This window comes from Haemaphysalis longicornis, unplaced genomic scaffold, assembly GCF_048455015.1.
Source record: "Haemaphysalis longicornis isolate Haplotype H1 unplaced genomic scaffold, Haemaphysalis longicornis Haplotype H1 scaffold_4, whole genome shotgun sequence".
In the NCBI taxonomy this organism is placed as follows: domain Eukaryota; kingdom Metazoa; phylum Arthropoda; class Arachnida; order Ixodida; family Ixodidae; genus Haemaphysalis; species Haemaphysalis longicornis.
The window spans coordinates 15,530,899-15,557,457 of record NW_027526361.1 but is presented as its reverse complement, the minus strand read 5'-3'; the positions used below and the strand labels follow the sequence as shown (position 1 = coordinate 15,557,457).

The window sequence follows — 26,559 nt, the reverse complement described above, 5'->3', positions numbered from 1 at the left end:
CAAATCGCTGCAGTTGGCAGAGTGAGCTTGAGATGGAAGCTTGTCACAATCCCAGTTGTGTAACCAGGATAGTGGATTAAGCACAACTCTTCATTAAATTGCACAAGAATTACTTCTTTCCTCAAAAGGCTATATGCACAACAACCCACCACACAGCACAGTTTACTGCTCTTCCAAGGTGCTAATTCATGAACGAATATCAGTAAATTGTGAAATAGTACAAGCTATACCTGAATCTGTTTTCTTTCTTTTTGTGCTTTTTTTCCCCCTCGCATCACTTTATATGCTCTCTGCATCAATATTAAAACTCGCTTTATGTATGACTGCTCCCTCCCTGCAGCAATGCCTGTGCTGCATGAAATGCAAATAAATTAGTAATAAATAAATAAATAAGTACATAAACAGCACCAACATTTTTTTCCCCTGGATCTCAGTGCAAACTCAAAGGGACACTAAATGGTAAACAACTTTTTCTTTGAGCGAAAAATGCCACTGTCTGTAGGTCTCTTAGCTTTTGCGTGATGACAGTTAATGCTTTGTTAAAAAATAAGAAATGCGAGCAGGCAGTTTTCTCTCGTGTTTCCCTCCCCCTTTCCTGAGTACTAAAAGAGAATGTTGCTAGTCTTGCAACAGGAAACCACTGCCACCCAGTGAATGCATAGAAGGAACCATGTGATTTTCCAGATAGACGTCTTGGCAACTTTGGTGTCAGCACCAACAATCTCGCACTTTTGTGGCTGTCTGCTGTATCGGTTGTATTCACTGGCGTGGCATGCGTGCGGGCAACCATGAGTGTGCGCCGTCACTGGTTATGTCGGGCTCTGCGAGATGGCTGTACTTGTCGGTGCTAAGCACGTGACGCGTGTCTGATGTTCCAAACTGTTCCCCAACAAACGCGAAGTTAACACCTCCACTCCAATGTGGGTGCGATTAATAACATCTTTGTCGACACCACCGTTGAGAAACGGGTTTAAACGGGGGAGACGACGCACGCCGGTGTGCTTTTTTTCGGCGTAGTCCGGGTGCAGTGGCACAAGCCGCGCCACGACTGTGCCGAAGAGGCACGACAATGGCCATTTCTAGTGTTGCCAAGCAACAAATTGACAGCTAAACTTTTCAGTGAATACTACCTATACGTATATTGCTGGTGGTAAGAACGAATGGTAGCTGGCGCATTCAGCCCGATAAATCTCACTGCACATGTATGCACCAAGGCAAATCATGCAACCAAAACTGTACATTAGACACCGGTGAATACCAACGGTAAGGAGGCAGCTCATTAGACAATGCTGACAGGCTGCAAACTGAGCCTTTCAGCTGTCACAATTTCTGACGTCACAAGTTACACAAGGCGGTGACACACGCTTTTCATGAACTGCTGTTATGGGAGATGGTGTATATGAATTTGTATACTCAGGACTGTGACCCACCCACACAGGCCAACTTCCTTTTGCATTTAAAGCCCCCTCACTAAGAAAATAGGGGAAATGAAGAAGGCGATCATGAGGAAGACGTACGCTACTGGGAATGTGGTTAAACTAGAACCCATGTGAGGCTACCGACTGAGGTCATTATAATTTCATCACTGGCTCTAACAAGCGTCTCAAGAACTGTTTTCAAGCCGCCCACCAGCTACACATTCTGAAACACTTACTATTTAGGGCTACTTCTGACATTACTTCTACAGTCAGCCACTCTTAACTGCAAATGCACAGATTACAATTTATGACTACCCAGGTGTACGAAAAACAACAAAAGAAATGGTGCGATCATACTGGGTGCGCTAGGTTTTTAAAAATACGACTTGTACGTGCTGTCATTGAGAAATAAGAAATAAAAGACTAAAATACTTTCTAGGGAAGTGGAAAAGGAAGAGGAGAGATCAAAAGGGACAAACTACTTTCTCCCCACTTCTCACGTGACTCACTCACCATTTCCACTAATGATATCTTCATCATACCAACCAGAGTGGTTGTATTTCTCCCTCTGTCCTTCCTTTTTGCAGCAGCTACTGCTACGTGTCCACATCAAAGGGCTGACTTGCTCTTCCTGGTTGTACGAATGACATTTTGGGTTAGTCCAGTTGTGCACCCATTTCTGCGATTGACAACAGCACACAAGTAGTTTGTCTTGTCATTGGACAAGCAATGAGGAAAGTGACTGATACAAAACACGAAACCCCCCTACCCGACAGAGCAAGTGCATGCCAGCTCGGATAACTCGAGCCTGCCAAGTGAGCGCAGCGCATGGAAAAGTCACCTTGAGCTCGAGGGCATGGGGTGTGCTGAAGTGCACGTCCTCTACAGTTTTGACCAGGGTGCTTTTATATCCTGAGTTGCAAAACACGCTATAAAAGCCTATGTATCCAAAAGTGGCCCCTGATTGGTCTTAAATTCTGGGAAATATGAATTTGCCTACAACTTGTTGATGTCATGTTGAACCAGAAGCCAAGGCAGGCACCCAGATAATTATGCAACCAATCAGATAATCACAGTGGTGTGCTACTCACAAAATATTTTCATTGAGTTAAAAAACGAATCGAAAAATTTTTTATCTACCTTTTTTTGCATTTCCATTTTTTTTGATGTCATGCCAACAGACAATGACCAAACCGCGGCCGAATGGCGGGGCATACGGATGCTACATTCATACGCATAGTTTCACAACTGCAATCTGCACGAAACTCTGAACTCTGGTCATGATGACATCCTTTTCCCCTCCTCTCCCTCCAAAAAGCACACTTATGAACCCATGAAGCATGAACTACTGCATTTTCTGGTGTATAATTAGCACCGTTAAATAAATGGTACGCACCAATAAACTGTCATATTTTGAGAAAACTCCATAGACAGGTTGCACTCTTATATAATTTTTGACCATTGGGCACAGCATAATTGCACCGGTAGTTCCGCATATGTATATCTTCATTTCTATATATACCTAGGCACAAGCAGAAGTCGGTTTTATCACATTTGCGAGTGCACCAGTGTGCCGATTTCCATCACTGTGGGCTGATTTTGCATTGCAATAGAGAAATATAAACAAAAAGCAGCCCTGGCTACTGCACGTGCGACAAAATCGCACAAGTACGGGTGAATTGCTTTTGAATTCATGAATACTGAAGAGCATCTGATCTCCCAGTCACTGCATTTAACAAACTCAAGCCACTGACTTCAATAGGCAGCTGTAGCAATCTCATGTACTAATCAAATAATTTTGACTTGTGGAAAGAGCCATCAGGTTGAGCACACAAAGCACTCAACAAGCAAGCCTCCTCGCACATGATGAACTAGCAGGCCAATTAAGTCATACAAGGTGCCAATGGATGCACGCAGTTTCCTCCTTTTGGGGTGAGGGGACTCAGCGCAGGTACTTCTGAATAAGCAGCTGCAGTGTGCGGTTGGCCACCAGTGACTTGTGCTCCAGGGGCTTGCCGGTCATGGGGCTGGTCTCCTTCCCGTTCGCCAGCCACTGCTGGATGGCATTCCGCTCGTAGCTGTAGCCATCTGGACCGGTGCGCACAAGTGCCACGTCACTCTCACTTTCGCCACCGACTCTGCGTGCTCGCAAGGCAAGACTGCTCGCAAAAGTTTGCTTGACAATATTATTACACATCTCTCCTGGTGGTTACTGATGCATAATGAGTGTTGAAAGCACAAAAGATATCAATGTATTTTTGTAATGAACCAAATGAGTGTGGTTCAAATCACAACAAAACTTCGCAATGCTGTATCTGGTCCAGGGGGAAAAAATACTTTGTAGAAAATACCAGTATGGTTTAGCTGGCTGCATAAAGTCGTAAATGGCAGCTTGTGGGTGCAACAAACTGCAGCTTATGCAGCTATGTACACCCGCCCAATTTTTTACCAATATCACCGGAGCGTCGACCGTTCGGTCGATCAGCGCCGCGTGATGGAGTGATACGGCAAACTCGGCAATGTAGCCGCATGCGCACTAGGCAAAGGCCGCAGCTGCTGTCATCTGCTATAGGCTGTTCCAAGAGCAGACAGCCGCCCCCGATTTTTGTTAATTTCTTATCACACTACCTACCATACTCGAAATTTTTCTTCAAGACCAGGCACGTGGCACCAACTGAAAACACAGTAATCAGCGCTACCGAACGAGGCTTGCGCTCGGCAGTGCTGATTACTCTGTTTCCAATTGGTGCCACGTACCTGGTCTTGAAGAAAAATTTCGAGTATGGCAGGCAGTGTGATAAGATAATAACAAAAATCGGGGGCGGCTGTCTGCTCTTGGAACAGCCTAGCAGATGACGGCAGCTGCGGCCTTTGCCTAGTGCGCATGCGGCAACTCTCGCCCAGTTTGCCGTATCACTCCATCACGCGGCACTGATCGAACGAACTGTCGACACTCCGGTGATATTGGTAAAAAATTGGGCGGGTGTACTAGCAAGACTATACTGTAAGAAATTTACCCTAGACAGCTTTTTGCTGGTAACTACGCTAGCAGTCAAACCATAATACTTTCCGTGTACAATGTGTATACTTTGGCAATCAATCCGAGTGTGCAACAAGTTTTTGCTATTAGTTATAAAATATAGTCTAGCCAGCCTATTTAATCAAAATGGCACCTAATGGTACAAGATGCTACAGTGATACTTCACTTATTCTTTGACTTACCACTTCACAAACCACTTACTATAAGTGTTAAACTCCGTTATGCAGTTCTGTCACATAGCAGCCTTGGAACTGTCCTCTGCAGCGTACTTTTATACCCCTGACACACGGGCGCCTAAAAGGCCTTTGCAGAGAAGGACTGCTACTGAAACGGGGTTCGCCTCGGTGACACACGACAAAGGAGAATCTCCTTCACCGAAACGGGCATTTCCCGTAAGGGGTGTTCGCCTATCTCCTTTTCCGCACGAAAAGGAGCAGCTAGCGGCGCAGCCTCGTAAGCAGGCGCTTGCAAATCATAAGCTTCCCAGAACTTAGTGAGACCAAATGCGATTTCCTAATACTTTCATAAATTCTTAAAACTGCAATGAAATAAATTGCACCAAACAAGCCCAATTGTAATGTATTTCTGTAAACATCTGCCTACTGTTGCCAGATTAGGCACGGAACATAGGCTAAAAAAAGCACTCAATCGTTGGTGTTTAATACAAATATGTGAAATTACCCATTTATTCTTTCTAAACAACAATAAAACGCACAGTTCCTATCTAAAATAATAAAGAAGGTCTATTAGCCGCACTTCATTTTTGTTATCGTGCATGCTTTTTCCACAGAACTGCTAGCGCCACTGTATTGGTGTGTCAGTTACAGCAACTACGTAAAGGAGATCGGGGGTTGCTGTGTGTCAGGAGCGCCACTCCTTTCCACAAAATGTCTTTTGGTGTGGCGAAAGGGGTTTAGTTTAAAGGAGATCTAGCGTGGCCGTGTGTCACAGGTATTAAACTGTCACAAATTCTGTGTTCTTCTGTTGTCTTGTTCTTCGCACGTCACTGTATGCCAATTTATTTGTCTTGTGGAGGTCATGTCGGATGGCACGCATGCCCGAGTCCTTTCATTTTTAATGCTGTTGTAATGATTCTCACTGGTTAGCCACTTGTTTAGACGTCCAAAAAGTACGCTGCTTCCTATGCTGTCTTCAGATTGAAACGAACATTCTGCTACACTGTCACCCACACCCATTCACACTACAAAGACACATAGGCAATAGGGTTCCTGCGCTGGCCAGGGGGCGCTGCGAAACCAGCTTCCGGGCAGTACTTCCGGGTAGTACAAAGCTGCGAGTGTCCCATAGGATCGCGTGTTGACAGAAGCAAAATGAGCTCAATACTCCCGACTGTTTTGCTACATGGTCTCCAGCCCAATCGCGACGTGTCCGATCTCGTCCGGCGATCAACCTGGCATTAGGGAAAAAAAGCTTTGCAGCGCTGAATACGTTTACAGCGTCGACGAAAGTGCTGTGATGGTACGGTGCTCTGCCACTTGCAGATTCACCGATTGATGGTCTTATGAAGTGAAATTTGAAGTGAAAGCTTCTTGTTTAGACTACTACACTTTGTGACAAGGACTTTTCAACAACAGCCGATCAAACAACAAGTAACGCAATCGGCGATGATCACACGTAAAAGCCAGCGAGCCTCGTGGACCGCAGGCTCGTCCGCTCCGGTGAGCTGCACGTGCTTTTGCGCACCTGCGCACTTATGCGTGCATTTTCAATAAACACTGCTGGTTTGCGCCATCGTTACGAATAATATTATTGGAGCGCTAGCTTGCCGTTTTTACCGCGGCTCAGTCACAAAATACAGCGAGCGTCAGAAGCGTGAAATATGTTTGTGATTCCGAAAGTAGTGGCCGTAAAACTAAGTGGTCGGGCGAACTGAGTGGCCGTTCCCTTTCCTTGATGCTCTCACTTTATTTAATTACGCTCGTGCATCATATATTCCCAGTTCGCAATTACATGGAGTTGACACAGCGGAGGGCTGGACAGCCCACTGGGTGGGAGGGGGAGGGGGGCTTTGAAGGCAATTGATTGATTGATTCAAGCCTTTATTGGAGGAAAGGGGAGGCCCGGAGGCCGTGCATGGGGGAATGGGAAGTGAAGGGAAGGGGGTAGCAAAAGGTCTTCGTCGCACAATTGAACGTCCCTTCTTTGAGCACTCATTTTGCGTCCATGATATTAAGGCTCTTCGCAGGATGGGTAGTCACCCCCAGGCTACACTAATCTCGCAAGGCCACTCTGTATGCCATAATTGCCTAGTGCTTGCAGAAAACCGATTTCGTGATTTGGAGGGTGCAGAGTGTTTGTGCCGGAGGGACGTGACGGAGCAAGTCCTGTCTTTGGAGCGCGAAATGGCTGCACACCCACGTGAGGTGGTGAAGGTCAGATGATACGTTCTCTTGGCAATAAGGGCAATACGGGGGTGGTTGCCCATTCGGATGGTACCATTTCCTCGCAACAGAGGGCGTGTAGGCGCTGTTGGCGATGCTTTTATTGATGAATATTTCGGCAACCCTGGGTATTTGAAGGCTCTGTGGCAGATATCCTTTAGGAGTTTGACGTAATAGGGTAATCTTGCGTTGAACACGCCTAGCATCCAGTTCCAGGCGCGGGTTCATGCAAGGCACGACGGCAGAAGGGGACGGAGGTAATGAAGCGCTCTCCCTGGCAGCATCGTGTGCTGCTCGGTTCCCCGACTGGAAATCCGTGTGACCTGGTGCCCACGCCACGCGTATTGTAACACCATTTCGTGAAAGATGTTGAAGGGATAGCGTAATGATGTTGGCTATAGGGTGGTCTGAATATGGTTTCCGGAGTTCTTGCATGACGTCATGGGAATCGGTCAATATGCGTGCCATTTGAGGTGTATTCGCAGAGTACGTTAGATGGTCCAGTACGGCCAGTACGCCCCGTAGCTCCGCTTCAAGGGGTGAACAGGTGTTCATCTCGAGCCCTGCCGCGCCATCCAGGTGTGGTGCCTCTGGAGATCTCCATGCTACACCGATGCGTCCGTCGCGAATACTGGCGTCAGTGTAGATGTCAATTTCCCCAGGCCGTTTGCTCATCTGGAGTCGTCGTTGAGCCTGTTGTCGGGCTTGGGGGTGCCTTCTGGGTATGTTGGTGTTCTGATGCATTACGACCTGAGTCGTGCGTTCCCAGGGCGGTGGTGGTGCAGCGGGCAACGTGGCAGGATCGAGTTGTCTTCTGTTGTCCCAGGCCACAAGAGCCAGGCCTTGGCTTGTCAGTTCACGTCTCGCAGCGTTCTGGGCGATGGTTGCTTCTATTAGTGCGGGCAGCGGTGGCAGAGCCACAGAATCTTCAAGCGCCGCTATACGGGTGTGTCGAGGCAGGCCAGTTATTGTGCGGCGAACAGCTCGATATAGAATGTCGAGATGTTTCATTTGGGTGGCGGTGAGGTCGTACAACGGAGCCCCATAACATATTCGGCCCAATGACACTGCCCTTGCCAGCGTATGGGTTGCCGTTTGAGATGCACCACCATACTTATTCGACATACGCGACACTAAGTGTAGCATCGGTTTCCAGCTTGACTTTAGTTGACTTATCCATTGTTTGGCGCTGTTGCTGCTGGCTAGCGGCAATCCCAGAAGCCTGATCCTACCGGTTTCAAAGGCAATAGGAATGTCCGATATGTATACCACCTGATGCAACTGGGGAGGTAAACTCTTGCTCCCATGGACAGCAAGAAATTCTGTTTTGTCTGGCGCTAAGGCGAGCCCTAGAGAGGGCAAAGTGTCCGTAAGGCTGTGGACAGCTGCTTGGAGTTCTGTGATCATAGATTCGACGCAGTCAGTCCCGCGCCTCGGTCCAAATAGTTATATCGTCGGCATAGATTGCAAACCTAGCCGCCGTGTCCTTCTCTAGCGATCGCGCTACTCTCGCCATGGCCAAATTGAACAACATCGGTCCAAGGATAGACCCCTGGGGCACGCCCCTATCCAAGAAATAGGTCCTGGGGGTCCATCCCGGAGCCGATGCTGCGAGTTGTACTGGTCGTTGGCTTAGGAAGCTCCGAATCCAATTTTGAGCACGCTGGCTGGGGTAAGCCTGGGCCAACTCTTCTAGTATCGCTTGATGCTTAACGTTATCGAAGGCTTTTCGCATATCAACCGCAAGTACGTAATCGGGGAGGGCCCCGGCGCCTTTACGGTTGATAACACGTCTGAGTAGCCACAAGGCATCATGCGTTCCAAGATGGGGCCTAAAGCCAGTTTGTGAGGGATGGAACCATGGTTGGATATATTCTAAGTGATGCTGCATTCGATTACAAAGCATGCGCTCTATAAGCTTGCATAGCGTTGGCGTCAATGAAATAGGCCTTAGGTTGGCGAGCTTGGATGAGTCCTTATTGGGCTTTGGTATCAGCGTTACAAGCGTGAGTTTGAGATCCGAAGGAACCTCTTCCCGTTCCCATTGTGCATTTGCTAGTTCTAAAAGACGTTCCTGTGCCACTTCGTCTAAGTTGCGCAGATGCTGCCACGTGATGCCATCGTGTCCTGGAGCCGACTTAGACCGGCCCTGACAAAGGGCAGCCTGCAATTCTCCCAATGTAAACGGGGCGTCCAGCTCCGGGCGCGTACTGGGCAGTAAGATGGATGGCAGTGGGGGTGGGGGCGTAAGCATAGAGAAATAAAAAATTAGAAGAGTGGACACACGGGCTTATCGCGGCCGAGTGGCCTGACTCGCGCGCCGTCCGGCAGTCGGCGCAAGTGGTAAAAAACTATATATTTAAAATTAAGCTAACACACAATATTATACTTTTAAAATTTTGTTACACATTAGACTACACATTTTTATTTGTGTAATAACTTCAATGGCTGTCAATGTAAATTTTTGTGGCTTCTTTGCCCAAGCCTGGCCAAGCCGCCAAGTCGCAAGCGCAAGCCGCCATTTGGCTCTTTCGGCAGCGTTTGCACGTGCGTTTCTGCAGCCTCGTGCTAACCTCTGTTGTTGAGAAGGAAACGCCTAGCGCTTTATTTGCGACATCGGTTTTGCATCCTGAACGAAAGGTGAGACTTTCTTTTTCAAAGTGCTGGTGTGGCGTATCATATTTACGTTTCCTTGTACTGCAAGCGCTGCGAGCACTGCGTAACCTCAGGGAATCAGGCATAGCTATTGCTGCGTCTTTAGGATAGGCCTCCTGCGCTGGAGTTTTGGCGACATGCAGCGCCCCTAGCGGCCGACGCCTCTGGGTAGTACAAAAGCAGACGACCCTCGCCGCCCTCCATGCGTTTTCAATTACAAGCCAGAGTGAAAGTTGGTTGTGGACCTTTGTGGCGTGTTTAAATGACTGCATACTGTATGAAATAGCCCTTAAAGTAGTTGCAGAGGATAAACAAAATAATATCCGCTAAAAGAAGCCGATTTGTCGGCTTTCTTTTCAGCGAGCTGTCGCGGTCGTCGCGGCGGGGGACAGTATCGCCAGGTCGGGTGGTCTAACTTCCTGACGACGATTACCGTTCTTTTTTCTTGCGTGCGGTCGACAAAGAAAAGTTCACGAGTAGCATAAACACGGATCGCTGCCCATCCTGTAGCCTGAGGTAACTGCAAAAGGTTGCTTCAGCGGGAGCATGCAAGCGAAACCAAGAATTGCGCAACCGACTCAGCTGACACTGCTGGCCTGGCACCGCCATGAACACGAGTGGAAATTTTGTTTTGTAATTTCGCAGACTAAATGATCCTCGCGTAACGTTTTACTTCGCACGATTTACGAACGGCAGGGTACATGTATACTAGCGAGTAGGTGAGACATTGCATCAAATAAACAAATTAAGCGCTATTAAAGGACGCAAAACAATTACCAAAGCACACGCCCGCTGCCTGCAGAAATGTGCACTTCTATATTTGCATAACATAACATAACACAGCCGCATACAGGGCGCGCGGCCCCGAATATTTACATGCAATCATCACTGACTCTGTTCTTTGTGGCTAACAATCTGAACGCCGACACGCAGTTTTGTCCTCAAATGGAGTTAGACAGCGAGACAAGAGCAGAAAATTAATCGCTTCCAGTTAAATTGTCCCCCACCTTCACACTTCACCAGATTATTGCCAAATATTATTGGCGATTCGCTGAATTTTTTCGCTTTGCATTCAAAGCCCCCCTCCCCCTCCCACCCAATTTGCCGTCCAGCGCTCCGCCGTGTCGGCTGCATGCAACTCGGCCCTACATTTCAAAACGTTGCTGACCCTCATTTTAGCCTATTAACTGCGAACTGGGAATATATGATACAAGAGCGTAATTAGGTAAAGTGAGCGCAAACAAGGAAAGCGAGCGGCCTCTCGGTTCGCCCGACCACTTTGTTTTACGCGTCCACTAATTTCGGAATCGCAAAACAGATTTCACGCTTCTTACGCTCGCTGAATTTTGCCACTGAGACACGCAACAAAACAGCAAGCTAACGCTGCACCATGTATTCGTAACGGCGACGCAAACGAGCACTATTTAATGAAAGCGCACGCATAGTGTGCAGGTACGCAAAAGAGCGGCGCACCGCAGCAGGCGAGCCTGCGGTCCGCCGGACTCGCTGGCTTTTTAAAGCGCGATCATCGCCGATTGCGTCACTCTTCTTTTTTGGTCGGCTGTTTTTGAGAAGTCTTTGTCACCTAGAGTATTAGTTTAAACTAAAAATTTCACCTAAAATTTCACTTCGTACGACCATCGATCGGTGAACCTGCGAGTAGCAGACGCCGTCACGGTCCCGGCACTTTCGTCGGCGCTGTAAACGTGTTTAGCGCTGCAAAGCTTTTCCCCCTAATGCCAAGTTGATCACTGAAACAGATCGTACGCGTCAGAGATGAGGTGGTGACCACGTTGCAAAATAATCGGGAGCGTCGAGCTCATTTTGCTTCTGTCAACACGGGATCCTATGGGACCCGCGCAGCTTTGTACTACCCGGAAGTACTGCCCGGAAGCCGCTTGCGCAGCGCCCCCTGGGCAGCGCAGGAGGCCTATAAGCGCTTTAGAAACGCCCCGGAAAGGTGTAAGACACCATTTTTTAGCTGGACGTAATGGTATTTTAGGCTGGTTGTGCCGTTTTATCTAGCGCTGAGGGATGCCAGCGGTACGCGCCCATCGTCGCACGTAGCGTTTACGTGCCGCAAACGACGGCTGTGAGTTGCGGAAGTGGCCGGCCGGCCGGCGGTCCGTAGGCGAAGCAGGCGTTGTGCGCTGTCGCTGCACTGAATTACGTGAGCCGCAGGCTGCGTTGTATTATACTAGCTAGCCATTGCTAGCTTGGCCAACTGTTACTGCTATTATGGCCGTGATGCGCTGCAAAGCCGTCCGGGCTAACGTACACGGCGAAGTAGCCGTATCTGCATTAATTTGGCTTATCTGGGCATAACCAGCAGCCGTACACTCATCGTAAGTTTTACACATGGGTGCATACCAAGCTGCCTGCGTACAAAGCGAACCCACTCTCCGACGCCGATAACGCGCGCTCGTCGCTTCGCTTTGGCGCGCCAGGTACGGTAAAAACGCGTATTTCGTCGGCAGATAACAGCTTTGCTCGAGGCGGGGTGAGTGCACAGTGCATTGAAACCTTCAAATTTGGTCTTCGTTCTACATCGTATATCAATTCCGGTATCGCAGGCATTGCATACAACTGTTCCACACTTGCCGTTTTTTCAAGCGTTTGCTCTCTTTTCTGTGGTCATATTTTAGCTAGTTTCATTAAACACGTATTGCGCAGATTGCACCTATTCAGTCGGAACAGTGTGTTTCTTGTCATATCTTTTTAAGGCATGGCCTTTGGCGGTCAGTAGTACTCAGTACGACGCTCACTGCTGCTTGCCATGGTGCCCACACAGCGCCCAAATATACTTTCGCCAGGTGCCCGTTCTCGGGATGCGTTTCTTTCGCGAGCCCGTGGGGCAACAGGTTTGTTTAACGTTCAGCTCGCTCTCGCTCTTCGTCCTGATTTTACAAAAAAAGACAAAGGGATTCAGGCTATGTGAGCAGCGTTATCATTCTTGTTAACCCAAACAATAGGTGAATTGCATTAAGAATGTGCCTAACCAGTGTTGCGAAATTACAAAGACCCATATTTTAAGTGTTGCTAATAGCTTGACCGCTTGATTGCTGAATAGAATAAGAGAACTTGTGTTTTAAATAGGTGGCATGCACTGGAGGCAATACTTGAATACTAGTTGCAGTGAAATTTACAGACTATTCGCATATCATCTGTCATTGCAAGCAGTTTGTGTACTATATCACCTATCACCTGTGCAGGTCTACAGGTGCCATCAAGACAGAGCCAACCAGCCAGCTGCATTCGTCATACCAAACATGGTGCAAGCACTTCATGAATCCTGCCCTCACAGGACTCACAAAAGTGGCCGTGCCGACTGTTCTCCCAGAGTTATTCAGTTGTATTGATGACTGCCTGCAATGCTTCTTGCTGCCTTATTGATGCTTCTGATGGATACCGCAACTGTATTCCATCTATTGAACCTTGCCATTAGTACCTAGAATCTAACGCAAGTATCGGCACTCAATAAGGCGTGACCACTGAAAAGACTATCGTTGACTCAAGGAACAAACGGTTTTTTATCACTGACATGCCTCATATCATTAAAACCACTAACAACAGCGTATACAGTCTCCAAACTCCACTCGCAAGTTGTTGCTGCTAGTTGTAATGTTGTGAAAACAGTACATTCACAAAAACCCTTTTACATTATGAAGACTGCCAGGGTAAGAGGTCATGCTAAATGTCGTTTGTCACCATACGTGCTGCCTGTTGTCGGACTGGCCTAGATGAAGAGAACCATCTTGGGACCTACGTTGTCAAATGCTTATGGGATTCTGTAATGTGCCACCATTGTCTCATACACGAGAACCATATACTGCTTCCCTGTTTCTTATATTAGCCTGTTCGTATTGACAGCGGAAGGCATGAATTTGTGTGCTTTAATCGAGCCTGGAACCTGTCGGTTGACTACGTGCACGTACCTAAAATATCCCCGCCTGGCCCTTTGCCTTTACTGGGAAGGCAACGCATTCGGAAGGTAACCCGGCTTCTTGGGAAAATGCACCCTTGCAAGGAACCAATAGGAAGGTGATTTTTTTCCTCTTAACCTTTTGCGTGTGCATCTCCATATACCGTATTTACTCGCGTAATCCTCGCACTCGCGTAATCCTCGCACCCCTAATGTGAGCCACCAAAACTTGAATTTTTTTGGTTCCTCGCATAATCCTCGCACCCCCAACTTTGCAGCGGCGAAAGTTGCCTGCTCGCGAAACACGCATGGTGCACGCGCTCTCCAACGCGCGCCCTCCCCCGCCGCCTCTCCGTTCGGGGGAGAGCGCTGTGTATCCAAGGCCATCCAGGCGCCCTAACAACCTGCATGGCTACTCCCTAAAACAGGTAACACGCTACTCACACTGTCCTTGAGCCGGTTTCGCGCATGCTTCGCGTGCGCGCAACGGTGTTCGCGCAGCCCGCTGTCGTGTCGCCGTCGTGGTCCCGCCGTTGAGCGGCAGCAGTCAGTGAGTCACTCGCGTCAGTGGTGGATAGCACGCTGCCGTTTTGAGAACTTTTTGATCTAATTGTTTTGTGCTTGGTGCCGCTTCGCCATGGGGAGGAACGGCAGCTACACTGCCGCTTTCAAATTGAAAGCGAAAGAGTACGCGATCGAACACGGCAACCGTGCCGCAGGCAGGCACTTCGGCGTCACCGACTTCAACGTGCGTTACTGGAGTAGGGCACGCACATACGACGACGAGATAAGGCGCGCGCCAGAAAGCAAAGGCGGCAATTTCATGATCGCTGATCGACGGGAGACTGTTTAAGTTGTAAATAATAAAATAAAAAGAAATAGCTGCTGTTGGCAACACTGAGCTTACCTATTCAAAAAAACGACCGCTACATTTAGCGGGATTGGCATAAGGCAAATTGGCAACACTGTGCAGCGGATTTTTTTTTTCTCCGCATAATTCTCGCACCCCTAACTTTGCATTGACTTTTCCGAAAAAAAAGTGCGAGGATTATGCGAGTAAATACGGTAAATGGGATTTCTGTTCAATTGCTGCTACTGATTTGAAGTTGCCTCGAGGCAATAGATCTCATTAGCGTTCATCAAATAAGCGAGGCCATCAAAGCCAAAGTTTTTCCCTTCTTTCACATCCTAACTGGAGAAATTGCCAGACTAAGAAAATTATCTGCGGAGATAGTGGTTGTAAACAGTTGCAAGTATCCGAGTGTCTAGATTATGTTATGGTTAATATTTTTGTATGACTGCAACAGCGCACAGAGTCTGAGGGTGTCGTAGATACAAGTAAACCTGTGGATGGCTGAGTTTCTGGGTTTTCTGCATTTTCAATTACCGTGGAGAAAAAATCCTTTGTGTGGTTGTGATACCTTTACTTGTGCATTTTTTTTTCATTCCTGGAAACGTATTTTCCTCTCACTACTGTGTATTGTCTCTGTTGTGTATTACTCACTGTTTATTATTATATGTGTGTTGCAAAGAATGATGACAATTTGAACTTGTTCCGTTTAGTGCCATGCAATAAATATTTCTTCATTTATGGTGTGTCTCTTTTATGTGGCTCGGCAACATGTGAACACGCGACAGAATTCTTAAGCAAGTGTGAGTGGTACTGTAAATTGCAATTTCACGTTTTCAGAAAAAGGTTTTTTTTTTTTTTGTAAAAGCATACGGGCACTAAGCCTGAGAATGATATATTTAAATTAAAGACTAATTATTGCATGAAAGCGTCCGAATACCGTACCGATGCCCGTCGCTGTGAGCAGTGCTTTCCAGTCCTTCAAACTACCCGCCAAAATCGGTGTCCGCGAAACCGAAACCGAAAGTGAACGTACGAAAGTATGGTTAGTAGTTTGGCTCTCCGTCCGCTCGGTGCGCTACACTACAGTACAGTCATTCGGCCGCAGGGCTCTATGGGAGTGTCCACTCTTACCAGTATTTCTTTCTCTATGGCGTAAGTGATGAAAAAGGGAAGAACGTCTTTATGATGTCTTCCTCTACCCGATCCGGTGGGGCTTTGAGAATAAGGGTATCGAAGAGCCGGTTTTTGCATTTGCGTTTCCCTGCCAATTTGCGGTAAATTCCCCATAGTTTGGCTAGGCCGCGCTCCTGGCTAAGCTGAGAGCACAAGCTGTGCCACTGCTCATTAGAAAGTGTCTGTTCATAGGCCCGTTTGATTTTGTAGTGTTGTCTCACTTTAACAAGATCTCTCTGCCTTTTTCCGTTTCGAATGTAGTGTTTTGTAAGAGTGGCCGCCTTGCGCCATAGGTTGGCTGAATGTTTGTCCGGGGCAGGTGAGCTGTCGTCACATTCGACTTCTTCCCTGGCCTGCAGCGCTGCCTCTTGCAACGCAGAAACGAACTCCTTCATTGTAGTGGTGCTGCGGACTTGTACGCTCTGCCGGAAACACTGCCAATCTATAATTTTGTGTGTTCGTTTGTTTCGAAATCGCTTTCCTGTCAGTTGTATTTGAATTGGAAAATGGTCGCTGCCCCAAGTAGTATCGTACACACTCCAAGAGCGGACAACCCCACATGAAGCATAAGTGAGGTCCGGGGTGGAGTCATTTTGGGAGCTATGTAAGCCCAGACGCGTACGAACTGCAATATCATTGACCAAGTGAAGGCCGGAGTCAAAGAGAAAAAATTCAGTCGACTGCCAATAATATTTGAAAATAATCTGGCAAAATGTGAACATGGGGGACAATGCAACTGAAAGCGATGAATTCTCTGTTCTTGTCTCGCCGTCTAACCCCATTTGAGCACAAAACTGGCGTGTCGGCGTTCATATTGTCAAAGACGACCCCTGCACTGCAAGATAACCAACACAGTCAGTGACGATCATGTGTAAAAATTTTGGGCCACGCACATTGTATGCGGCTGCCTTATGTTACCTATATAAATATACAAGTACACAACTAAGCAGGAAATGGACTTTCGATTCGGTGATTGATTCGCGTACAATAATTGCTCTCAATTTGTTTATTTCACGGTATTGCCTCACCTACTCGCTAGTATACGTGTGCCCTGCCTTTCGTAAACCGTGTGGCGTAAAATGTTAAGCAAGAATCATTTAGTTTGCAAAAATACAAAACAAATTTTCCACTCGTTTTCAAGGCGGTGCCAGGCCAGCAGCGTCAGCTGAATCGGCTGCGCTTCTCGTGTCTGCTGGCATGCTCCCACTAAAGCAACTATTTACAGTTACCTCAGCCTCAACAACGCTCTGTTTATGCTACTTGTGAACTTTCCTTTGTCGACCGCACGCAAAAAGAGCGAACGATAATTATCGTCAAAAAGTTAGACCACCCAACCTGGCGATCCCCATGCCACGACGATCATGACAGCTCACTAAAAAAAAAAAAAGATAAATCGGCTTGTTGTGGCGGATATTATTTTGTTTAGCCTCTGCAACTACTTTAAGGGCTATTTCATTCAGTATGCAGTCATTTAAATGCGCCACAAAGTAATTAAAATAATTACAACCAACTCTCACTCTGGATTGTAATTGAAAACACATGGAGAGCGGCAAGGGTTGTCTGCTTTTGTACTACCCAGGAGCGTTGGACACAAGGGGCGCTGCATGCAACCAAACTCCAGCACAGGAGCCCTATTAAGCGCAAAAAGTTGGGCTAATCGGTTACATGATACTGAAGACATAGGGTAATTAATGTTAGTGCTGAAAGACAGGACACAGCGCGTGTCCCACACATTTCTATCCTTCGTTCCATCTTTCAACCCACTACAATGGCGGCTCAGTGGCTATGGTGTTGTGCTGCTGAGCACAAGGATGCAGGTTCCATACTGGCTGCAATAGCCGCTTTTCAGATGGAGGTGAAGAGCAAAAACACCTGTGTGTCAAGATTTTGGCACTTATTAAAGATCCCCAGGTAGCCAAAATTAATCCAAAGCCCTCCACTGCGGTCTGCCAGATAGCCCAGGTGTAGCTTGGGCGTGTTAACTCTCCCCAACCCCCTTTGGCTCATTTTAAGTGCTAACATTATGGGAACTAGTCCGAGTCCCTCCTCCACTCCATTTGCTCCCTCCAATCGGCTGAGGGGAGGATTCCACAATGCTTACGCATGGGGAAATCGATTTCAAGGTGTGTCTTCTACAGTAGCACCAAGGAGGGGAACCTACCGGCGGCCACTACGGGGTCGCTCATGGTCTGCTGGGTGATGGGGCAGAGGAGCTCGTTGGGCAGGCTTGTCTCCCCGGGGCCCGGCAGGTGTCGCCAGAGCGGGTGCTTGAGGCCCTGGACTTCGCGCAGCAGCCTGGCGCGGGTGCCCATGGCGTCCACGTGCAGCACGGCGCTCAGCCCCTCGTGGGTGAGGTGCAGCAGCTCCTGGCCATCGATGGCGTTAGCCTCGAACACCTCCCGGTGCTCGCCCAGGCCCAGGCCGTCCAGCCAGTCGCCCACCTGGCCGGCCGTCCACCGGCCGATGGCGGCCACACCCTCGCCCACCCCCATCTTGAAGGTGGGCTTCAGCGGCTGGCCTGGCACCTCTTCTCCCTGGCACGTACATTATGCGGGAAGGTAAAAAACACACAGAAATTCCTCCTCTGGGAGTCACCTAAATGGTGCGTCAGCATTTGTCCATTATTAACATGAAAAGGAAAAGGAAGTTGACAGTGGCGCGCAGGGCCACTACAAGGGCACCACAAGGCACGTGCTGGTGCCGCGCTCACCAATGATGTGTTGGCCAAGTGGTGTGCCTATGTGCCAAAGCGCCACCAGCATGCTGTCCAGGATCAGCAACCTGTGGTCGCTGTTGCCTGCACCACAGGAGCCACCCCGAGTCTACACTACATGTGTGGGATTGTCCTGGCCTCCAAACGCTTAGTTTAAAGTGTCTCCTGCCCAGAGTTCAGCGGCTTTAGGACTGGACAATGCCGCTGCAACCCACCAATACACGGCAGACGTTGCTTTCTTGGTGGTAGTTCACGCGTTCCTCAGGCGTCGACTGCAGAAAGTAACCTATAAACATCCCCCCCCCCCCCCTATAATGAACCCGGATAGAGCAAATTATGCTATATATCAAACAAAAATACTTCAGTTACGAAAATACATGGGAAACATATTCCTTATAACGAAGTTCACATCCGATATATCGAACTCTGCGCGCCTAGAATTGCCTCCGAAATGCATGGTGTCGGAGCGGCGATTGAGCCGCGACCACGGAGCAAGAGCCGCGAATGAGACGTTGCGCCTCGCACGGTGCGACGTTACGTCCGACACTTTCCATAACGGTTTCCAGCGCGCGGGACTCACGATTGAACCCGCCCAGATAGCGAGTCCCGACCAAGACAGCAGCATCTGTGAACTGTAAGAAGAGCTCGCCAACGTCAATGATGTCGCGAGTGAAAGCCGTCTGACGCTTATAATGAAGCGCTTTCGGCATTCGATGTGCTCCACCAATGCTGCTTCGATTTTCGAGGACGCGGACTCGAACTGGTGCGAACAATGTTTTGTGTAGAGAATGCTATGCTAGTTGAAGTCGCGGAAGTGAAAGTGAAAACAAAAATCACCCCCCTTTTTTTTTGCAAAGTAGGCAGTTAATGCGGAAATTAGCTTTATTACTTGCAATAAATGGATTATTTTGGGTATGGTGATGGCTAATTTACTTTGTTCGTTTCTGCATGCAGGGATGGCAGAGTTGGAGACGAGGGGGGGGAGGGGGCTCCCGCGGATTGCGAACTCGTAAAAATGAGGTCGTTATAGGCTGGTTCGGCTATATCGAACTATTGGATATATCGAACTAATCGCGGTGCATATTGCAGTTCGCTATAAACGGGTTTGACTGTATGCACACTCTGGCTTGTGTATAATGTCTGGCATTTCGGGTTTGTGTTCCGCTTGACTGCTATGCTAGCGCTGAACGTGTCATGATCGTGTGTGGTTGCTCCACGGTTTTCTGAACTGTGCTCAAATTGACAGCGAACATTTTTCCAGTGCGTTCGAACATTTCTCCAGTGCATTTCACCACTTCCTTTATTTTACCCCGGACGACTAAACTCTGTGTCTAGACCTCATGTCGGTGTCATTTTTTTTTATTAGTCTTTTCAGGCGCATACTGGTGAAGAGGGCGTGGACTGCCAGGTAAGGCCAGAACATTCCGGACTAGGGACACCCCCCACCAGGCCGGTGCCCTAACAGCAGCACCAGCGCTCGCGAAATAAACATTTACTCCTCCGCCTCCTCCTCCTCTTTCATTTGTCCTATTATTCACCTGACGTAGCATGTTAGGCACTCTGCTGGACAGACCCCGTCATCATAATTAAACTGAATCCTCCCTCTCTCTGGCTTGTTTTAAGGTGCTGCTACTTCTCCTACGTCCCCAATCGCCATATGTTTCAGTGAGCAGTTGCAGTTGCCTTCGCACCACTGCAGTAACAACCACGCGAGTGGTAGCACAAAGTATGCAGCATGTGACCATGCCTCTCCTAAACGTGTAATCACTCCCAGCGATGCATACTGCTGCGAATGGCACAGCAAGGTGTACTGATGACATAAGCGCATGCAGGTGCAGAGCAAATGGGCACACCTTTCCCAGTAACGTAAAGACTATCACACCCCTGGTGACATAGCGTCACTGCGGTTGCGAGCACAAGTACCACAAGGTTGTGAAGCAAGTGCTCTTTCCTGTCACTTGACCACTGAAGGCATCATGCTGCTGTGACGGCAAAGAGCGATGTACACCAACATCTTTTGTACCTGCTCAGTGACAACAAACTGGTAGCGTAGCAGATAAAATGGCTGTATTCAAGCCAAGAGTTCACAGGTTTGAATTGCAATACCGCAACTTTTCATTTATAGCCAATTAATAGTTTCCTGTGTATTACATTCATCTTTATTTCGAGAATTTTCTTAATGTGGTGAAAGTGTGACACATCTAGAATTACAAACAGAGAAACAGATTCACTTGTTGAGTCAAAGTAGAAATGTTTATGCACATAAAAAGGATTCCAAGCTTAATTGCCCTTTTGAAGAAATGGCACGGACATTAAACATGACAACAGGAGATGGATGACTTCATGCACAGACACACTCCTCCTAAATTCACTCCTCATGCAAATGGAAGGCAGACCACACAGCGTTTTTTGAGAATCACTACTCATGAGAGGCACAATGGTGCAACCCCACAGCCTACTCATCTGCTTCTGACATGGAACAGGTTTGTGATCCATATATAAAAAAAACTAGACTTGAAAGGTGTCTTGTATTGAGTGATTCCACCTGTAGCCGGCGTGTTTCCAGCAACGGAAGCAGAGATGTTGCACGTACCGGGGCACAGTCGACCTGGGCCCAGACCGCCAGTGTGTGGTCCCAAGAGCCTGTGGCTAGCATATGACCGTCGGACGAGAAGGCGCAGCAAGACACGTACCGGCTGTGCTTGCACAGCGTCTGCAGTGCCTTTCCCGTGCCCTACGCACACGCCACAGTTGCAACTGCCCTCCCATCACTCATGGATTTGGCCCTTGTTTAGAGGGGTTAAGCACGAGACACATGCACAACTACAGCATGCGATTGGCGTGCGACTGATCGTTATGACTCTCGCCACGACTAGTTGTACGTGTGAATTTGAGACACATGGTCCAATGCGCGCGTGCAATGCGCTGTCGGCGCCGCTCCACTATGGTGGCTAGAAGGGGAGGTGTCAGCATTGGTTCGGCCGCGCCGTGTTTGGCGGCGTGCTGGTATTTCATGCCGTCGCGCAGCGGCGCGCGCGTCGTTACCGAGATGCCTCAAGCAGCAGACCGCCGTTGTCGCGCCTGGCCTCGCCTGCCTCGCCGGCGTAGAGGGCTGGTGTTTTCACTACGTCTGCAGCGTGCTGGTGTAAATTTTTCATCGAAGCTGTTTACGGATATGGTCCGTGAATTTCAAAAAGCTGTTTAGGGCTTGGGCTTGGGTATTGGGGCACCGCAGAGCCAAAAAACGCATTGCAGCAAAGCCAGCTTTATCGCGTACGGTCAACTTTTGAACGGCTGTAGCTCTTATTTTATCGAAGCTTTACCGAAAGCAATAATATTACAATTGGCCGCAAGGACAACTTCATCATTACTTCGAGTTTTATTTACTTGTGACAAATTAGTTCACAGTGAAGTTCTGAATTTACGTTACAGAATTCTTGTCTGCTGTCGATACAGGCTGTATGGTTATAAAAACAGCTCCAACTCTTGTTTTATAGAAAGTCGCATGAAAAGTTATATAACAATTGGCCGCTAATATGACTGTTACAGTATGCTGAATTTCAGTTACTTGTGATAATTACTTAGCCGCAGCTGTAAGCGTACGAGTGGTACAGAAAGCGGCTGTAACCGTTGCTTTTTGAAAATATCTAGCCAAAATGTATAAGACAATTAGCCGCTGAGAGGACCATATTAATACGGCGAGTTTTATTTTCTTTACTTAATTTGTTAGTAACAGAAAATTGTAAGTAGTACATAATTCCTGTTTGCTGGCATTACATAGCCTCGAGAGGGTTAACCAACAGCTCATATTTGCTTGTCTGGTAGGATGAAGTTTACAAGTTTTATGAAGTAATTGCAAAGCCATAGTCACTACTATTAACCAATAATGGATAAAATAGATACGCAGAGACTTCGGGAGGGTTTTTCACGTGAGGGGGGTACTCAAGTCAATAAATCAATCAATGATGAATATTTTGTGGTTCCAGACACTAGAGCGCGTTTTATTTCTCGGCGTCTGAAATGGAAAGTTTTCTTTTTTTAAGGCATGCTGTGGTTTTTCAAACTCAGTCTTGAACCAAACACCAATTATTTTAAGTAGCAGCTCTTTATCTACTTCAAACATCCTATTGTAATAATTAAATTTATTATATGTTTGGTTAGGGAAGCTACCCTCTGCGTGGAACTTAAACTGCACTGTATGCCCTAAATTAAATTACTGTAAGGAAACAATGTGCTCGTCGTTACTAAACTACCATACTCTGATAGGAATGCGTCAGTAACAAGTTCCAAGAAGAACTCAAACAAGGCGAATTGGTCGGATGTCCTGGCTAAATGACTCGGATGGCACCCGGACTCAACAGAGCCTAGCACTTTGTACCACTTCAGCCAGTCTTTTTTTGTTTTCTATTGTTGTAGAGTCATAATTTTTCTCATCTTGCGAGGACCAGGAGGGGGAAACTAAGCTCCTTCATTTTAAAAAGCGTGGGCGGGGGGCTGGAGCTTTTGAGACACCCCCCCTCTTCCCACCCACTCACACACACTTCTGGAGCCCTTGTAGATATGTCACATTCTCTAACCATGTTTGGGATGTGCATTGCATACATCTTCGCTGGTCACGCGTCCACCTTCACAGAGGAAAATATTGGTTCGTAATTTCTTGAGTCGTTATACAGTCGGTAAAACGCTTGCCTATAACACAGCTTTCGTACTTTCAGCCTTATCCTGCCTCACTCGAGCGGGATTTGAAGTGAACTACTGCGGTGTTCCGAAGTCTGAGCCCACCCCTCTTGTCTCCAATCTGTTTGTAAAGAAAATATCTCGGCAATTCTCAGATACCTAGTTTCAGTTGAAATATTGAATTACACAAAACGTTTCACCGACTACACGTTTTCTACTCTGTGGCTTATGTGCTGATCCCTTATTAACATTATATTATAATGGTCTCGATCGCATATTTGATATCCCGATCTGGTGATGTTTGAAATGGGCATAGTTTCCGGACACTGAATGTTATGACTTGATCTGTGTTTGCTAATTAAATACTAACTGTGTCGTTACTTGCTGTAGCCTAGTTTGCAATGTTGATGCACATTTTCTACCTCCTTTTTGTCCTGAGGGTGTTTTTAGCCAACTCAGTCTTCGGAGTCAGTCAAATAACTAACTAACTAACTAAATACATAAATACATAAATAAATATACATAAAAGCTTGTATGAAAGAAAACTTACTTTTCGACCTACAATTCCTTCAAACGAACCGTTTCTAGCATGGTTTGTGCTGCATGTTAATCTAAACTAAGACATTGCTTGAACACTGGCACCCAAGCGAAAACGCCACGGATGTTGCTTTGGTGACAAGCTCACGGCAAGTCACTTGATTCGCCATGTTCAGTACAGTGGTGTGGGAACATTTAGCACCCATGATTCTGCTCGTCCATGCTGTAAATACCGCTGGCAACATGTGTCTATCAGGCGGAGAGCGCATGGGTCAGCGGCAGTGGAGAACTGCTCCCCACAAAATACCCGGAATTGCCACTGGCACCTCCTCGGGGCTTTGAAAGAAACTTTCTCAGCGATGACACCTTCGGGCTCTCATTGACTGTGGCCACACGACGATCGCAACGATGGCACGACTGCATCTGGCTTGCCAGTAGCACGTCGTGAGCCTTATCCGACCAGTGAACGACGCCAAAACCGGTCCTAAAGATCAGTCGTAACGATCAGTCGCATGCAAATTGCACGCACCAGTCGTCCATTACCGACATCACTTGGTAAAGAAAGAGATCTGTAGTCTCTCGCGTCAATCTGAGCAATCTGGTTGGGTAGCTCTAAAGAAGTCTCTGAACGTACCAAATAAAATGAAAAGCAAATGTGTGAATATGAACGACAAGTAGTGCTAGATTTGTTGCGAATAAATGTCAAATTTTGCTGGGAGTAAGTGTTAGATACACAACAATATGATTGAAGTGAAATTCGGCAATATTACTGTGCCTAGCCAACGTTTCGTTTCAGAAAATAAACATCTCATAATTAATTTGTTCCCCTTTCTTTTTGATGCGCCAGTGTTTCAGTTGCTGCTCACTTTGCATAAACAGTAATAGATGAAGAGCACTTTAGGGCGAGATTTGCAAAGCTTTATCGCGAGACGGGCACAAAATTTGATTTTGGGGAAAAGACTTTATTTAATATGCACTAAAAATGTGGGAGGAAAGTAATGAAAAAAAGGTTTCTAATTTGCAAGGTGCAACAGTGATTGAGAAGTAAAGAGTATAGAACGTGTAGATCCAGCAATAACTTCTGGCATTTTAATACCTAGGTGCTAATATATCATTCACAAAAACCACAAGCCTTTCTCGGCCCACATTATCATCCCTTTGAGTGGACGTTTTCTGACTTCCTTCTATTGCTGAAAAAGAATAAATAAAAGTGTCTACCAAATTTGTATATAAAATTTGCCTTAACTGAAGATAAACATTACACAAGTGTTTCTGTGCATACGTACACACATTTACATAGCAACACACACATGCGTGTGTACACATGCAAGCACATCCAATGTCCAAGCCCACAGTGGACAAAATCAACTAAAAGGCATTAGTGGCTATCTGTACAAATGCTTTTCAAACAAGCTTCAGTAAATCTACTGGCATAAAAAACCAAAGTTGAAGGCAGCTTCTTGGAGAGTGGCCTGTACACAGGCATGCAAGCCTCACGCGTGCAGCACGCCATGTGCGCAAGGCAGGTGCTACACACAGTGGTGAGGATTTTGTAGCTTTTGTCGTACTTCTGACCATGCGATTATAAGCAGTGCTGGGTACATACAGATTTTCAGGGATATTTACCTGCAGCGACTTGAACACAGCATGAACTGTGCCTCAGAAATCTATCAGCATGCTCCTACTACACTGCTCAGTACTCCTACAGTGCATGGTACAGAGAAGCTAAGCAGGAACTACACCGAGCCCAAGACACCATTGCCGATAGGCATGGGCTTTGGAAATGTTGTCTTCAAGCTACCTAGAGCCATTATAAAGCAATTAAGTAATCGCAGCAGGCTGGGAAGGATTGTAATTTTTCACAAGGTCTCGAGGTGGTTTGCATTCAACGAGCGACAGTGTTCACAGCTGTAAGTACAGCTGAACACCAGAGTGGAAGCAGGCAGCATAAGCTTACCACGTCCCACACCATGCTGGTCTTGTCAGCGCCACTGCGCATAAGAGAAACACTTACAGTTACAGGATAGGGTATACAGGGCACGATGCGCACCTGGAGGCGAGCAGCTGTCCTCCTGGCGAGAAGCGGCAGCACATGACGCTGCCATTATGTCCCTCCAGCACCCACTGGGGCCACAGGGTGAGGCGCTGGGCCATGCGCACCTGCCACACGCGGAGCAGGTCGTCGTTGCCGCAGGACGCGAGCAGGTAGCTGCTCTCCAGCGAGTCGTGCACCAGGGTCGCTTCGAACTGCGGGCTGAAGTGGACGCCCGTGGCGCCCAGGTCGTGCGCGTCTGTGCGCGTGACCAGGCAGCCCGCGTGGTTGTAGCGCGCGTCCCAGATGCGCAGGTCTCCGGCCGACGAGACGGACGCGAGCAGCGCGCCATCGGGGGAGAAGCTGCACGAGGCCACCACTGCCGCGTGCACGCCGCCGAGGGAGCGCACCGGTGAGCGCGTGGCCACGTCCCAGAGCACCAGCGTCTCGTCGTCGCCTCCGGTGGCCAGCAGGGCTCCCGAGGGGGAGAAGCTGCAGCAGCGCAGGGCCGCTTGGCTCCGGTGCTGCAGTTGGCCCAGCTGCTCGCCACTCTGCAGCCAATTCGAAGGAAGTGGCGAGTGGCGGTCGCTGAGCAAGGCCGGAAACGAGCATCCGTTTCACCGCTTACCTCAACGTTCCACAGGAGCAGACTGCCGTCGGTGGAGCACGAGGCTAGCGCCGTGCCCAGCGGCGAGAACTGCACCGCGTTCACGCCGTACTTGTGGCCCAGAAGCGGCGACACTGCGGACTCGGTGAACGTGCCCGCTGCGTACAGCCACAGCCGCACCGTCTTGTCGTTCGAGCAGGTGGCGAGTGTGTCGTTGGAGAAGGCACAAGCGGTCACATCACCGGCATGAGCCTCGAGCGTCTGCTGGACTTCCCACTTTCGCTTTGCCATATCTCAGCCCACGTTCGTCGCTTGTGTCAATACAAGGGAGACTTCGACGCTCCGCCAAGCCGCTCTTCTGTGCGCCACATTACCAAACCGAAACACCCTCAACCATCGACAGGGAGCAAGGCACCGCACCGAATTAACGGTCTAACGATGTGATTTCTTGGAATTTGGGCGAAGGGGATGAGAACGAGGCGCCATATTGGGTTAAAGGGAAATAATAGGGACAATAGCCTACCACTAGG

At 48.0% G+C, this 26,559-nt stretch overlaps 1 protein-coding gene across 2 annotated transcripts; it reads right to left on the bottom strand.

Moving 5' to 3' along the window:
• Positions 1–116: 116 nt before the first annotated feature.
• LOC144178291 (WD repeat, SAM and U-box domain-containing protein 1-like) lies at positions 117–26,545 on the bottom strand. 2 transcript variants are annotated; one of them, XM_077706030.1, is made up of 6 exons: positions 26,051–26,545; positions 25,441–25,973; positions 25,348–25,381; positions 20,770–20,910; positions 17,625–17,997; positions 117–3,506 (listed from the first exon to the last, which is right to left on the bottom strand). In XM_077706030.1, exons 1-6 carry the CDS (start codon positions 26,318–26,320, stop codon positions 3,361–3,363), a joined length of 1,497 nt encoding a protein of 498 aa, XP_077562156.1. In that variant the 5' UTR covers positions 26,321–26,545; the 3' UTR covers positions 117–3,360. The 2 variants fall into 2 exon arrangements, with proteins under 2 accessions (XP_077562156.1, XP_077562157.1); XM_077706031.1 differs by lacking the exon at positions 20,770–20,910 and having other exon boundaries at positions 26,051–26,544.
• Between the last annotated feature and the right edge of the window lie 14 nt (positions 26,546–26,559).

Excerpts from the sequence above, each read along its gene's own strand:
- LOC144178291 (XM_077706030.1), bottom strand. The coding sequence starts at position 26,320 with ATGGCAAAGCGAAAGTGGGAAGTCCAGCAGACGCTCGAGGCTCATGCC. Across the intron at positions 25,382-25,440 it reads GGACAGCTGCTCGCCTCCAG|TGGCGCTGACAAGACCAGCA; the intron begins GTGCGCATCGTG and ends TCTTATGCGCAG. Across the intron at positions 3,507-17,624 it reads CGACCCCGTAGTGGCCGCCG|ATGGCTACAGCTACGAGCGG; the intron begins GTAGGTTCCCCT and ends GCACCGGTCCAG.